This window comes from Cannabis sativa, chromosome X (assembly GCF_029168945.1).
Source record: "Cannabis sativa cultivar Pink pepper isolate KNU-18-1 chromosome X, ASM2916894v1, whole genome shotgun sequence".
NCBI classification, from domain to species: Eukaryota; Viridiplantae; Streptophyta; class Magnoliopsida; order Rosales; family Cannabaceae; genus Cannabis; species Cannabis sativa.
This window is the reverse complement of record NC_083610.1, coordinates 45,659,496-45,676,123: the sequence shown is the minus strand read 5'-3', so window position 1 is coordinate 45,676,123 and position 16,628 is coordinate 45,659,496. Positions and strand designations below refer to the sequence as shown.

General features: G+C 38.6%; 1 protein-coding gene and 2 non-coding genes across 3 annotated transcripts; 2 read left to right on the top strand and 1 right to left on the bottom strand.

The window, feature by feature from the left end:
- Nucleotides 1–4,255: 4,255 nt before the first annotated feature.
- On the top strand, nucleotides 4,256–4,362 carry LOC133032849 (small nucleolar RNA R71). The gene has a single exon (XR_009685438.1). It is a non-coding gene; the product is annotated as a small nucleolar RNA R71 (small nucleolar RNA).
- A 5,898-nt stretch (nucleotides 4,363–10,260) lies between these two features.
- On the top strand, nucleotides 10,261–12,327 carry LOC133032224 (uncharacterized). Its single transcript, XM_061106098.1, has one exon. The coding sequence runs from the start codon at nucleotides 10,261–10,263 to the stop codon at nucleotides 12,325–12,327; it is 2,067 nt and encodes a 688-aa protein (XP_060962081.1).
- On the bottom strand, nucleotides 10,834–10,940 carry LOC115703444 (small nucleolar RNA R71). The gene has a single exon (XR_004009207.1). It is a non-coding gene; the product is annotated as a small nucleolar RNA R71 (small nucleolar RNA).
- Nucleotides 12,328–16,628: the final 4,301 nt, after the last annotated feature.

The window sequence follows — 16,628 nt, the reverse complement described above, 5'->3', positions numbered from 1 at the left end:
AGAGCTGTGTTGCGAAAATTATTAATTACTACGCAAGTGCACGCAATCAAGTAGTATACTCACGCAAGTGAGGTCGAACTACAGGGAATTGGATTAATTACTACTAAACTATACTTATAATTCTATTTGGCAAATCAAAAGTATTTATGATTGAAAAAGGAAGAAAGAAATTCAAGAAACTTAAAGAAACAAGTGAATATTAATCAAGATGAGAGATTAGGGAGACGAATCATGTTGTTAAGTTACCAATGTTAATGTCTAATTGTTATCCTTCTCTTGAAGTGAATGACAGATTATAAATTAACCTAGCTCTTTTCAGATCTTCTAGGTTCTAAATCTCATGCTCTCTAATTAATCTCTTAATTAAACTAACATGAAATCAGCATTAAGCAATAATCTAAATGTCACAAAGGCTATGTAAATACTTTCGTTTCACATCAAAACCTAGACTATCCAATTTTAGCATTCTCAATTCTCACTTTTCAGATTTCGAATTGAGATCATAAAACATGTAAATGGTGATCAATCTTGCACATGGAAATTAAACACAAATATGAATAGTGTTCACAATCAAGATGGAGGAATGGCAATTATTCATTAACTAGGAAAAACTTAAACAACATTCATCATTCTCCCTAAATAGGAGTTTAGTTCAAAACATCCATAATTAACATTGAAACAGAAAATAGCATAGAAAAATTAAAGAGAAGAGAAAGAACTAGTTGAAGCAATTGATCCGGGTCGCCACAAGCCGCTCTTCTAGCCTCCTTCTTTGTTTCTAGGGTTCTAATTCTGAATAATCCCTAATTTTCACGAACTCTCACGATTTAAACCAAGTCTCAACTTAAAAATTCGTGAAATTACGAAACTGCCGAAAAATCCCGTCACTGGGGTCCCTGTCGCGACTGGCAAAGCTCCCGTCGCGACGGGATTAAACTTTGAAACTTCAAGATCCTCTCTGCCAGTTCCCGTCGCGACTGGCATGTTCCCCGTCGCGACGAGAGTAAACTTTGACTCCTTGAAAATCTCTCTGCCAATTCCCGTCGCGACTGGCAAATTCCCCGTCGCGACTGGAACAGGCAGCGACACCAATCTTGGATTTTCTTCTCGATTCTTTCACAACTTTTCCTCAATTCTTGAACATACTTTCTTTAAATGCCCGAGGACCTGAAACCAAAGAATCAAGCGTAATATAGCCCTAAAACTAGAAACAAAGAGTGAAAACTAACCGAAAATATGACCTGAAAGTTAGACTAATTTTAGCCTAACAAATTCCCCCAAACTAGATTCTTACTCGCCCCCGAGTAAGGTAAAAAAAAACTAACTACGCTGTCAGATAATCACTACGCTGCTGACTCATGCTCTGTTTTCTTCCTTGCATAAACTAGAATTTTGATCCTACTAACTCTAACAATTGACTCAGATGCTCAATTTATAACACTATGTACAACTGCAAGAATTTATTCAAATGTGAAACATTGTTATAAAAGTTTTACTCTTTCCAACAGTTCCACAGCCTGATAATTCATAAGCTTGCATGCTTACCTTTCTCCACTAATGTTGACAGTATTCTTTGGAATCGTTAGGTCTTTTCAAGGCTTTAGGTAATATGGCTCAGATATTCAGGGATAGGCAAAAGACAATTTTGGCTAAAGATATCATAAGCACACAAACAGAACCCACAAGCTTCTTACTTTTCTTTTTCTAAGATCTCATAATATTCCCTGAATTTACCAAGATTGATAGAAGACATCTCTATTATTTTTCAACATCACTGAAATTTTTTTCTTTTTTTTTCACACATATTTTTACTTTTTATTGTGTTTTTTTTTCATCATATTCCATTTTTTTTTTCAGTGACATTGAATTACACAATTTTTTTTTTTGCTCTTCTCAATCTTACAAGTTTTTCTCCCTCTCACTATTTCCTCACACTAAATGTTTCTCCTCCCCCAAACTAATTATGTAGCTTATGATATCATGGATAACATGGTGAAGAAAAATTAATAGTGTGGTTGCAATTTTTCAAATCGATGGGTGAAAAACATAACGGCTTTAGGCTCAAAAGGTTAACTAGGGATACACATTATTACGGTAGGCTTGAAAGGCTCAAACTATCCAACAAATGCCTAAGTCATATTCCAATTGAACACTATCAAGGATTTTGTCTCAAAAAAATAAACATGCAAGTTCTAAGCTATCCTGTCAATCTTACCACAAACCATCGTAAAACAATTATAACAATTTTCACAGATTGAGTATTTGCAGATAAACACAGGTTTCTAAGCATCCAAACTAATCCCAAGAGTTGGCAGAATCAAGCACACAGTTATTTTACAATTTCAGATCACATCACACTAATCAGCAGTATACAACTATCGTCAAGCTTATTGCCATTCCTTAACCAAAACAAAAAAAAAAACTAAAACAGATAATTAAAATGCAGAAATTAAAGTGCAGAATTTAAAAATTTTAAGTCTCTCCCCCCAAACTAAATATGACATTGTCCCCAATGTGCTATTATACTCAAGGTGAGAAGGACTTACCTGAACCCCCATCAGAATGGGTTGGGCGGACCCTTTTCATCCAAAAGAGCCCTCGTACTAAATGAAGAAAATTTACCACCAATCGTGTTGATTTCAGAGTTTCGCACAAGAGTAAGCTCACCTTCAGAACTACCACACATCAATCTTTTCCAATGACGCTGAATCGTTCGAAGTCGCTCTTTAGGCTTTGATTTCTTCTTATCAGCTCTAACAAAAGAACCCTTCACCATCTCAATCTTGCAACAGGTAGGAATGTCGGTTGGGGCAAAAACATTAAAATTGACCTCTTCATCTTGCACTCTCAACTTTAACTCTCCCTTTTGAACATCTATTAATGCTCGGCCTGTGGCTAAGAATGGTCTTCCCAAAATAATGGGAATAGTTGAATCTTCCTCCATATCAAGAATTAGGAAATCAGCAGGGAAGATAAACTTACCAACCTTCACCAGTACATCTTCAATTATCCCACGAGGATGAGTCAAAGAACGATCCGCTAGTTGTAAAGTCACTGTTGTGGGCTTTGCTTTTCCCAATCCTAGCCTTTTGAAGACAAACAAGGGCATTAGATTAATGCTTGCTCCCAGATCACATAGAGCTTTAGTTTCCACCGAACCCCTATAGAGCATGGAATATTGAAACTACCCGGATCTTTAAGCTTGGGCGGTAGTTTCTTTTGCAAAATGGCGCTACACTCCTCAGTTAATGCCACTGTTTCATAGTCCTCCAATTTTCTCTTCTTAGACAATATCTCCTTCATGAACTTCACATAACGGGGCATTTGTTCCAAGGCTTCAGCAAAAGGAATGTTGATGTGTAGTCTTTTAAAGACCTCTAGAAATTTTGTGAACTGCTTGTCTAGATTGGTCTTTCGGAGTCTCTGAGGATAGGGTATTTTCACATGATGATCAATACTGATTGGTGGAGACTGCTGTGGTGGTCCTGGACTATCAATAATCTTCTTATCTGATGATGCTTGAGTTGGTGTTGTTTGATCTTTAATCTCTTCATCCACTGGTTGTATCATCTCAGGCCCATCATATTTCTTTCCACTCCTTAAGGAAATTGCTTTACATTGCTCTTTTCTTTTTGCATCATTAGTGCTAGGCAAATTTACTTGAGCTTGTTTTTCCACTTGAGTAGCCAATTGTTCCATTTGAGTTTCTAGAGTTTTAATAGAGGATCTAGTTTTCATCATGAATTGGAGCAATAAATCGGCTTGGATAGTGGAGCCTCCACTAGAACTTTGTTGTTGCAGCTGTTGTTGGTTTTGTTGGGGTTGGTTTCTCTGCTGGTACAACCCCTGTTGGTTGTGCCCATAATTATTGTTTTGGGAATAATTTCCAATGGCTTTTGCTTGATCCATTGGCAAATCATCCACATCTTCCTCACACTCAGAAAAGTGATGGGGACCTCCACATATCTCACAAACCACTTGAGCTTGTTTGGCTTGCACTGCGATCAACTTTGTTAGGGCCTCAACCTGAGCTGTCAGCTTTGTAATAGCATCCACCTCTAGCACACCAGCTACCTTCTTAGTTTGACTCCTTTCAGTTGGCCACTGCTGATTGTTTAGAGCCATCTCCTCCAATAGATCATAAGCCTCATTAGCACTCTTTCTCATAAAGGCTCCACCAGCTGCTGCATCTATCAGGGTTCTAGTGTTACCAACCAACCCGTTATAGAAATTATGAACCAGCATCCACTTCTCAATACCATGATGAGGACACTTTCCGATTAAGTCCTTGAACCTCTCCCAAGACTCATAGAGAGACTCATTCTCTTGTTGACAGAAATTGTTGATCTCTCCTCGCAGCTTAGCAGACTTTGCTGGGGGAAAGAACTTAAACAGAAATTTAGTTGCTAAGTCTGTCCATGTTGCTATGGAATTTAGTGGCAAGGAGATTAACCAGCTCTTGGCTCTTTCTCTAAGTGAGAATGGAAACAGTCTCAAACGAATGACATCATCACTAACTCCATTGACTTTCAAAGTCTCACAAAGTTCCATGAAGTTCGAGAGATGCAGATTAGGATCTTCAGAAGGGAGGCCACCAAACTGAACTGAAGACTGCACCATTTGAAGTATGGCAGGTTTGATGTAAAAGTTATTCGCATCCACTGTCGGTGGCCTGATACATGACTGCACTCCCGTCAGAGTAGGGAGGATGTAATCTCTCAAGCTACGGCCATTAGCTTGGTCTTCCACGGCACCACCATTATTGCTGTTATTTGCAGCATTCACATTCACATTAGCAGCCATGATTTCTGTTGTTTCAGCAGTTGCTGAAACTCCTTCTTGCCTCTTGTTCCTTCGGTTTCTCCTACAAGTTTTCTCAATTTCAAGGTCGATGGGTAGTATAACTGCTTGCCCTTGGCGGCGCATGCACGCAAAATACCTGAAATAGATAAGAACAATTTTTTTTTTTTTGCAAGAGAAAGGTTAAAAAATCAGCAAGAGAAAATATACCAAAGTAGAAGTTAGTATAATTTTGTGTAATATTAATCTTTAAACAATTCCCCGGCAACGGCGCCAAAAACTTGTTGCGAAAATTATTAATTACTACGCAAGTGCACGCAATCAAGTAGTATACTCATGCAAGTGAGGTCTAACCACAGGGAATTAGATTAATTACTATTAAACTATACTTATAATTCGATTTGGCAAATCAAAAGTATTTATGATTGAAAAAGGAAGAAAGAAATTCAAGAAACTTAAAGAAAGAAGTGAATATTAATCAAGATGAGAGATTAGGGAGACGAATCCTGTTGTTAAGTTACCAATGTTAATGTCTAATTGCTATCCTTCTCTTGAAGTGAATGACAGATTATAAATTAACCTAGCTCTTTTCAGATCTTCTAGGTTCTAAATCTCATGCTCTCTAATTAATCTCTTCATTAAACTAACATGAAATCAGCATTAAGCAATAATCTAAATGTCACAAAGGTTATGTAAATACTTTCGTTTCACATCAAAACCTAGACTATCCAATTTTAGCATTCTCAATTCTCACTTTTCAGATTTCGAATTGAGATCATAAAACATGTAAAAGGTGATCAATCTTGCACATGGAAATTAAACACAAATATGAATAGTGTTCACAATCAAGATGGAGGAATGACAATTATTCATTAACTAGGAAAAACTTAAACAACATTCATCATTCTCCCTAAATAGGAGTTTAGTTCAAAACATCCATAATCAAATCCATAATTAACATTGAAACAGAAAATAGCATAGAAAAATTAAAGAGAAGAGAAAGAACTAGTTGAAGCAATTGATCCGGGTCGCCACAAGTCGCTCTTCTAGCCTCCTTCTTTGTTTCTAGGGTTCTAATTCTGAATAATCCCTAATTTTCACGAACTCTCACTATTTAAACCAAGTCTCAACTTAAAAACTCGTGAAATTACGAAACTGCCGAAAAATCCCGTCACTGGGGTCCCCGTCGCGACTGGCAAAGCTCCCGTCGCGACGGGATTAAACTTTGAAACTTCAAGATCCTCTCTGCCAGTTCCCGTCGCAACTGGCATGTTCCCCGTCGCGACGGGAGTAAACTTTGACTCCTTGAAAATCTCTCTGCCAGTTCCCGTATCGACTGGAACAAGCAGCGACACCAATCTTGGATTTTCTTCTCGATTCTTTCACAACTTTTCCTCAATTCTTGAACATACTTTCTTTAAATGCCCGAGGACCTGAAACCAAAGAATCAAGCGTAATATAGCCCTAAAACTAGAAACAAAGAGTGAAAACTAACCGAAAATATGACCTGAAACTTAGACTAATTTTAGCCTAACAAGCTGGTGGAGGAGAAATCAAACACGAACCAGTGTAAGGACCGAACCCCAAACCGTTTTTTGCGAAATTGAAAGAAGCCGAAGACACTGTTTGGAAATAAAAGGGAACACGAACCCGAACCACTGTAAGAACCCCAAACCCATTATCGAAAAATCAAAGGAAAGCTAGAAACACGGCATAGAAGTTGAAGAGGAAGACTGAGAAAGCAGAAGTCGTTGATGAAATGGCTTTTCATCGTCGGAACAGCGACGATGCTCCTCCAGACTACGGTAAGTGATTTTTTCTTGTAATAGTGTTTAGGGTTTTGAAAAATGTTGGGTATAAGTGTGCTAGATTTATAGTGGTTTTTAATTCTAGTAGTGGAGTTAATAATAGTTAGGTTGTGGGGTTTGTTGAATTGTGGTCCATACACAGGTCAAGTGGGTAGATAGATATTAAAGTATTGCACTTTTGGGTAAAAACGAAGTAGTCAAAGGCTGTTAGGGAATCTTATGCCTTTGTCTTCTGCAAAAGGAACATTTGCACATGTTTTTTTTTTGTCTGTTTGTATGATGTGGGGGGGCTAAATGTTTAGGGGGTTTTGTCAAATATTTAGGTAAAGTTGTTAGGTTTTGCCTAGTAAGTACATCCACCATTAACTCTAGTTTATGTTGCAGGTTTGAATTCGGATAATTTCACAGTGAAATTATTCCATGAGGGGTTCTGGTATACCCGTTGTGGCAATAAGATGTATGAGGGTGGTGAAATTGCATATTTTGATCACTGTGGGTTTGAAGGGTTCAACAGGCTGCATTTGGAAGAGATGGCTGTGGAATTGGGATACCAGTTCCCATTTGGATTTCTATTTAAGCCTAAAGGGAAACACCTGAATATGGGATTCAGGGTAGTTGAACAAGAGCAAGTGGAAATGTTGTTGGATGATTTGAGGTCTAGAAGCTACAGGGAGGCTGCTATATACTTGGTACTGCCAGATCCAACATTTGCATTGGATTGGCATTTGTCTGAGGATGCTGTAAGGCATAATCCAGAACCACCATCTGAGAAATTGGAGAAGTGCACTTTGGTGGAGTTGCCATCAAATTGTGGAATTGTGGCAGATGTTGTTGTCAATCCACTCGGTCATTATGACCGCAATGACGTGTTCTACAACAAATTTGTCAAGTAGAGAGACTTAGCAGCACAGTGGGTGGATGAGGAAGTTGATTCTCGTGAGTGCAGGCCCCAACCAGGAAATACTGTTCCGGAGACAATCGAGATATCATCATCATCTGAATCTGAGTCTGAGGAAGATGATGGAGAAGAGGATGAAGATGATGAAAATGATGAGGAAGATGATGAAAATGATGAGGAAGATGATGAAAATGATGATGAAGATGATGAACAAGATGATGGATCTAATGGAGATGAGGAGGATGATTCAGATGGGGGTGTTGATGAAGATTTTCAGGAAATGATGGCATTTGCTGAGGAGCACTTAGCTCATCTAAATGATGATGGAGGCCTCCCAACCTTCCCTATCCTCCCACCGCCTCCTGCACCAAAAAGTCCTCCTATACCAGATGTTGCACCAGCTGCCCAGGTGAGGATTATTGTTTTTTTTAGCATTTTGTTAGTTTTGGTTGCATTAAATTTGTTTTTCATTGCTAATAAATAATGAATAAGTTGGTATTGCAGGAATTAAGTGGGTTATCTAGTGATTCAGAGGTTGTGATTGTTGGTGTAAATGAAGGTTTTGAGACACCAAGAAGCAAAAGACTCAGAGAGAGGAGGCAGAGAAGGGTGATGCATGATTCAGTTTTAAGTGAGCAGATGCAAACTGAACATCAAATCCCATCTGAGAGTGAACCAGACATTATATCCCAACCTGCATACGAGTTTCCAGAATTTGATTTTGCATCCCAATCCCAACCTGAACAGATGCAAACTGAGCATCAAATTGAGCATGAAGCAGCACCCACAAGTGTGCCTGTAGCAGTTGCAGCACAACAAACACATTAAATGGTTAGAAGTTGTGGAGTTGCATTTTATATATTTGAAAGCCTGCAATAAGTAAAAGACACACAGATTCATTTGATATTGTGTTGTGTTTGATTTACAGGAGTCCCCAAGGAGTAGAAGACAGAGACTAAGGAGGATGTCTGCCCACCATACTGCAACTCAAACAACACCACAATCTGAAGTTGCAATAGAACCCCAAAATGAACCCGAAATTGCAAACAAAAATGAACCACAACAGTCAACTCAAAATACAACACCACAACCTGAAGTTGCAACAGAACCTGCCCAAAGTGTACCTGTAGCAGTAGCAGAACAAATGGTTAGAATTTATTGTATATTGATTTTATAGATTTCTGATAACTCTTGAGTAAAGAGTTATTTGATATCACTTTAAGCATTTTTTTTTATGTAATTGTGTGTCATTTAAGTTATGTTTGTCTCTTAATTTGTGAAAGTTTCAGTGTTTTATGTTTGTGTGTGTATTTTGAAGTTGTTAGTTAAAATCAATAACTCTTGTGCATAAATTGGCAAAGAAAATAGCCAGTTAGTCATGTTCTTAATTTTGCTAAAATTTTGTGAAGTTTTTGCTGCAGCAAACAGATTTGTGGCTGATGTGTTTTATTTTCTTAGAAAAATGGTGAGTTGGCATTTCATTAAAAGAGGTGGCATTTGTGGAGATGACGAGGCAATATAAGAGTGGTGGCTGGAGCTATTACATGAAGAGGCTATCAACATGCCATGTGTAGGGTTTATTTGGGGCAAAAAGGTACAAAACCTAGAGAGAGAGAAGAAAAAAGGAGGCCTCCATTTAGAGAAAAAAGGGGCTGAACGAAAATAGACTTGGAGTTGCCATTTTTACACAGAAAAAAAAGAAGATTGAAAGAAGAAGAAGAAGGAGGAGGAAAGAGGAAAGAGGAGAAGCACAACAAGATTCAACATCCATCCCTTTGGAAAACTCCTCTATTATTGTTTGCTATTTCTTTCTTCTCTCTTTTAATTTCTTTAACTTAACATTCAAACTCTATGTCTAAGTTTTATCTTGTAATGGTGGTTCTTAAGTTAGCTGTGAGCTAAACTTTTTAATGGTTTGAATTGTTGAAGAACCCTATGTTTAGTTGAGTAATTTTCTTATGCAAATATTTAGTAAAAATTCTCATGTTCATTCAAGTGTGTGTATTGCTAATTTCTTGATATTGTTTGGCCACCAATAGCTTGATTATTGAGTTATATTTAATTCTGGAAAGGTTAAATGTAATGGACTTAGCTTGAATGACACAAGTAGGTTAGATTTGAAATAACATAGGAATATGTTATATCCTTGTGTTACAATTGAGAACTATGCTTGAAATGGTATTCTTGAGCTTGCTTGGCATAGGAATATGTTTGAACAGGTCCAAGGATTGATTGCATAAAATTTGGAAGAGTTTTGTGCACTTTAATGGAGTTCTTGTTAACCTGGGATTTTTGCTAAAGATTTGCTAACTTTTTGCTGCAGCAAAAACGCACAGTTTTTGCTAAACATAGGGGGATTCAATAGTTCAAGCCTTTCACATTTCAAAAGCTTACAACTAAATTTTATTTTCATCTTGCATCTACTTTTGAGTTAATTTACTTATTTTCTTACTCCTTTAGTTGATTCATTAATCATTTAGTTTTAGTTTTTAGGCTTGTTGCTTGGTAATTAATTTTTGCAATAGAAATTTTATTTTCACAGTCCTTGTGGAGACGATACTCATTACTTATCACTGTATTACTTGTTTGTGACTACGTGCACTTGCGTATCTAATTTTAACACAACAAGTTTTTGGCGCCGTTGCCGGGGACTGTAAATATATTTTATTGTAATTGTCAATTAGCTTGCAATTTAGTCTATTATTTTGTACTCATTTTTGGTGACTCTTGTGCATTGGCAGGTGAAAATTTAATATGAACGAGTACCAAGAATTTGTTAATATTGATCTATATCCTATTGATCCCGAAATTGAGCGCACATTCAGAGAGAGAAGAAGAGCTCAACATAGGGCTCAAGGGGAAATAGAAATGATGGATGACCAAGGAAATGGACGACGAGCTCAAGGGGAAATGGCCCCTAATAATTGTCAAAATGCAGTGATTATGGCGGATGATAGAGATCAAATCATCCGACAATACGCAGCACCTCTTTTCAATGAGCTCAATCCGGGCATTGTGAGGCCAGAAATTCAAGCTCCACAGTTTGAGTTGAAGCCAGTTATGTTCCAGATGCTTCAAACTGTGGGACAGTTTAGTGGCATACCCACCGAAGATCCTCACCTTCACCTTCGTCTATTTATGGAGGTGAGTGATTCTTTCAAATTGCCCGGAGTTACGGAGGATGCCTTGAGGTTAAAGTTGTTCCCCTATTCTTTGAGAGATCAAGCCCGAGCTTGGTTGAACTCCTTGCCTTCTGCGTCGGTTACAACTTGGCAAGAATTAGCGGAGCGGTTTTTGATGAAGTATTTTCCTCCAACTAAGAATGCCAAGCTCCGGAAGGAAATAACTTCCTTTCAACAATTTGAAGATGAGTCTTTGTATGAGGCATGGGAAAGGTTCAAGGAATTGTTGCGAAAATGCCCTCACCATGGTATCCCTCATTGCATCCAAATGGAAACATTTTACAACGGTCTCAATGCTCATACTCGAATGGTGGTTGATGCTTCGGCAAATGGTGCTTTACTTGCCAAGTCCTATAATGAGGCCTATGATATTATTGAGAGAATTTCCAACAACAATTATCAGTGGCCCACTACTAGAGTACCTTTGGGGAAGAAGGTTTCCGGTGTTCTTGAAGTTGATGCCATTACTGCTTTATCTACCCAAGTTGCTTCTATGTCAAATATGATCAAAAATATGAGCATGGGTCAACAAATGGGTCAACAGAATGTTTCCTCACCTGTGGGACAACTTGAGGAGGTTTCTTGTGTTTTTTGTAGTGAGGCTCATACCTTTGACAATTGCCCATTCAATCCTGCATCTGTGTTTTACATGGGAAGTCAGAATGCCTACAACCAAACATACAAGCAACACCCAAACTTGGCATACAGAAATCAAGGGGCTGGTACTAGTAATTCATCTATGCTTCCTAGATCCAATTTTCCACCTGGTTTTTCTCAACAAGCCTTTCAACAAAGACAACAACAAGGTGTCCAAACAAGTTCTCTTGAGAGTATGATGCGTGATTTCATGGCCAAGACAGAAAATTTCATGACAAGAACTGAGAGTTATATGGCGAAGAATGACACTGCGATCCAAAGTCAAGCAACCTCCATGAGAACTCTAGAAAATCAAGTTGGGCAACTAGCTAATGAGCTTCGAAATAGGCCACAAGGTACGTTGCCTAGTGATACTGAAAATCCAAGAAGAGATGGAAAAGAGCATTGCAAGGCGGTAATCTTGAGGAGTGGTAAAGTTCTGGAGTCAAACGGGGAAGAAGCTAAGGATAAAAATGAGCCCACTTCAATCCAAAGTCGAGTAGAGAAAAATGTTGAACCTTCTAATATGGCAAAGGAGCAACCTGAAGGAAATGCTGCAGCAATTCCTCATCAAAATGCAGCAGAAAAGTTACTTAGCAAGCCACCCCCACCATTCCCTCAAAGATTTAAAAAGCAGCAAGAAGATGGTCAATTCCGAAGATTTCTTGATGTTCTAAAGCAGCTCCACATCAACATACCATTAGTGGAAGCTTTGGAGCAAATGCCCAACTATGTAAAGTTTTTGAAGGACATTTTGACAAAGAAAAGGAGGCTAGGTGAGTTTGAAACAGTGGCTTTGACGGAAGGGTGTAGCGCCATGTTGAAGAGCAAAATTCCTCCTAAGTTGAAAGATCCCGGAAGTTTTACAATCCCATGTACCATAGGCGGAAGAGATGTGGGTAGAGCCTTATGTGACTTGGGAGCTAGTATTAATTTAATGCCCATGTCTATTTTCAAGAAGTTGGGAATTGGAGAAGCAAGGCCAACCACCGTCACTTTGTAATTGGCCGATCGTTCCATGGCCCATCCGGAAGGAAAAATTGAAGATGTCTTGGTGCAAGTTGATAAGTTTATTTTTCCGGCCGATTTCATCATTCTTGATTATGAGGCGGATAGAGAAGTTCCTATTATTTTGGGAAGGCCATTCCTTGCTACCGGGAGGACCTTGATTGATGTGCAAAAAGGGGAACTTACTATGCGGGTGAATGATCAACAAGTGACTTTTAATGTGTTCAATGCCATGAGGTTTCCGGATGAGATTGAGGAATGCTCTCGCATAAGTGTGATTGATTCTATTGTTGTTGAAAAATTTCACAAGGAAGCTTCGAAAGAGGAAAAGATGATAAGTTCTCTTGAAGAGCTTGAAGCTTTAAGTGAAGATGAAGAAACCAAAGTTACTTGGGTAGAGTCAAAGCAGCCTTTCACTAACTTTAGGAGGCCATTTGAATCTTTGGAGTTGTCAGAGAACAATTTCAAGCCTCCTAAGCCTTCCATTCAAGAACCACCCGAGTTGGAGTTGAAGTCGTTGCCCAGTCACTTGAAGTATGTTTATTTGGGAGATGGAGAGACCTTGCCGGTAATTATTTCTGCTATGTTGGGTGCCCAAAGAGAATGCTTGTTAGTTGATGTCTTGAAGAAATACAAAAGAGCCATTGGTTGGACCATGGCGGACATCGAGGGTATAAGTCCTTCGATTTGCATGCATAAGATTCTGTTGGAAGATTTGTGCAACCATTCTGTAGAGCAGCAGCGACGGCTAAATCCCATCATGAAGGAAGTGGTTAGAAAGGAGGTAATTAAGTGGTTAGACTTTGGCATCGTTTACCCCATTTCAGACAGTTCTTGGGTAAGCCCAGTTCAATGTGTTCCAAAAAAGGGCGGAGTCACGGTGGTAGCTTATGAAAACAATGAGTTGATCCCTACAAGAACGGTGACGGGATGGCGTGTTTGTATGGACTATCAGAAGTTGAACAAGGCCACGCGGAAAGATCATTTCCCGCTGCCATTTATTGATCAAATGCTTGATCGTTTGGCGGGAAAAGAATTCTATTGTTTCCTTGATGGGTATTCTGGCTATAATCAAATTGCCATAGCTCCGGAAGACCAAGAGAAAATAACATTCACTTGTCCATATGGTACCTTTGCCTTTCGGAGAATGCCATTTGGGTTATGCAATGCTCCCGCCACTTTTCAAAGGTGTATGATGGCGATTTTTTCAGATATGGCGGAAAATATTCTTGAGATCTTCATGGATGACTTTTCGGTATTTGGGGAGTCTTTTGACACTTGTTTAGTTAACTTGGAGAAGGTTCTAGCAAGATGTGAAGACACGAACTTAGTTCTCAATTGGGAGAAATGCCATGTCATGGTTCAAGAAGGAATTGTTTTGGGTCATAAAGTTTCTAACAATGGCATTGAAGTGGATAGAGCGAAAGTTGAAGTTATTGAGAAGCTGCCACCTCCTACTACTGTCAAAGGAATTTGAAGTTTTTTGGGGCATGCAGGTTTCTATAGAAGGTTTATTAAAGATTTCTCAAAAATCTCCAAGCCTCTTTGCTCTTTGCTTGAGCAGAATAGATCTTTTGAGTTCACCAAAGACTGCCATGAAGCTTTTGTGACTTTGAAAAAAGCTCTTGTATCCGCTCCCATTATTGTAGCCCCCGATTGGTCACTTCCTTTTGAGCTAATGTGTGATGCTAGTGATTTTGCAGTTGGTGCTGTTCTTGGTCAAAGAAGAGAGAAGGTGTTCCACTCAATTTATTATGCAAGCAGAACACTAGCTGACGCCCAATTGAACTACACTACTACAGAGAAGGAGTTATTGGCTGTGGTTTTTGCCTTTGATAAGTTTCGAGCTTACCTTGTTGGAACCAAAGTGGTGGTGTACACGGATCATTCCGCAATCAAGTATCTCATTGCCAAGAAGGACGCCAAACCGAGACTGATTCGTTGGGTGTTGCTTCTTCAAGAATTTAATTTGGAGATTCGGGATAAAAAAGGAGCTGAGAATCAAGTGGCTAATCACCTTTCTAGACTAGAAGGTGATGATGAGATAAAGAAAGTTGGGCAGCCAATTAAAGAGGTGTTCCCCGATGAAGCTTTATTGATGGTGAGCTTAGTAAACCAAGACTCCACTCCTTGGTATGCTGATTTTGCCAACTACTTAGTGAATGGGAGGACTCCATCTGATTTAAAAGGGCAACCGCTCAAGAAGTTCTTCCATGATGTGAGGTCTTATTATTGGGATGAACCCTTTCTTTATAAGCAGTGTGCTGATCGTGTGATAAGGCGTTGTGTGCCGCAAGAAGAGGTTCAAAATATTCTTGAGCATTGTCACTCATCACCTTATGGGGGGCATTTTGGAGGCCAAAGAACAACTGCAAAAGTACTTCAATCGGGGTACTATTGGCCTTCCATGTTCAAGGATGCTTATGAGTTTGCTAGACGGTATGATAGATGCCAACGGGTTGGTAATATTTCTGCCCGAAATGAGATGCCTTTGCAAGTTATCCTCGAGGTAGAGTTGTTTGATGTTTGGGGCATCGATTTCATGGGACCATTTCCCCCATCCTTTGGAAATTTATTCATTTTGGTGGTTGTAGATTATGTGTCAAAATGGGTGGAAGCAATTGCAAGTCCCACTAATGACTCTAAGGTGGTGATGAAATTTCTACTCAAGAATGTCTTCACTCGTTTTGGGACTCCAAGAGCTCTCATTAGTGATGAGGGAACTCATTTTGTTAACAAAGTGTTGGCGGCTCTTCTGGCTAAGTATAGTGTCAAGCACAAGATAGCTACGGCTTACCATCCTCAAACAAATGGTCAAGCGGAGATTTCCAATCGAGAAATCAAAGGAATTTTGGAGAAAGTGGTGAATCCTACTCGAAAAGATTGGTCACAACGGTTGGATGATGCTCTTTGGGCCTATAGAACCGCTTTCAAGACTCCTTTGGGCATGTCTCCTTACCGTTTAGTTTATGGTAAGGCTTGTCATTTGCCCGTTGAATTGGAACACAAAGCTTATTGGGCCACGAAGAAGTTGAATATGGATCTCCAAGCGGCGGGGGAAGCTCGAAAGTTACAATTGAATGAGCTTGAGGAAATGAGGTTGTTTTCGTATGAGAATGCCAAACTTTATAAAGAAAATACCAAGAAGTGGCATGACAAAAGAATTCAACCTCGAGTGTTTGAGAAAGGGCAACGAGTTTTGCTTTTTAACTCGCGGTTGAGGTTATTTCTGGGCAAATTGAAGTCTCGTTGGTCGGGCCCATTCACCATAACCAAAGTTTATCCTCATGGAGCTGTGGATGTTTGTAATGAGCACTCCGGAAAGGAATTTAAAGTGAATGGGCAACGTCTAAAGCATTATCTTGGTGGTGAGGTCGATCGAGCAAAAACCTCAATCACTTTGGAGGATGCATGAAGCGGAAGGTGGTTGGGTTGCCTTGTGTTCGAATTGTCAATTCTATTTTTAGGCAACCCAATGTTGGAAAAAGAACAAGTATTGTAAATATTTTTGAAAACAAAAAAGAAAAAAAAAAAAAGAGTGAAAAAAAATGAAAAGAAAAAAAAAGTATATATTTCTTCATTTTCCTTTATTTTTATTTTATTTTATTTTTTGTTCATTTTTTCTAAGTGTTTGGGTGGATTTTACACTTGGTTTGATGTTTCAGGTGGTTTTGGAACACAATTTGGAGCCTCGGAGGTGATTTGGAAGTTTAGAGATTTTGCTAAATTTTTGATGGACTTTTGCTGCAGCATTTCTGTGAAGCACAAAAGGAAATTTTCGTTCATGTGGAGAACTTCCGCCTGCTGCAGCATTTTTCTAGCAAAATTTTAGCAAAAGTAATACATGTTCAAAGAGCATTCAGCAAGATTTTTGCTGAACTTTTGTGGAAATTTTGCTACAGCAGGCGTAATATCACTCACATTACGAGATGAAAGGTCCATCTATTACATATTACTCCTATTTTACTTATATATATTTATATTATTATCAAAAAAAAACAAAAAAAAAACAAGAACAGAATTTTTTTTTTTCTTTTATATATTAATATTATTTTTCTTTTAATCTATCCTAGTATTATAAAAAAAAAACAAAAAAAAAACAAAAACAGAATTTTTTTTTATATATTAATATTACTTATTATATATTAATATTATTACATAAAAAAAATTATTTTCAAACACTTTACCCTACCCGACTTCCCCCCAGACCCCTTCGACCTCCATTCTTCTTCACCTTCGAACAGTTCCACTGTCGACCTACAGTCGACCAAACCTCCGCCCAACACCATTCGACCC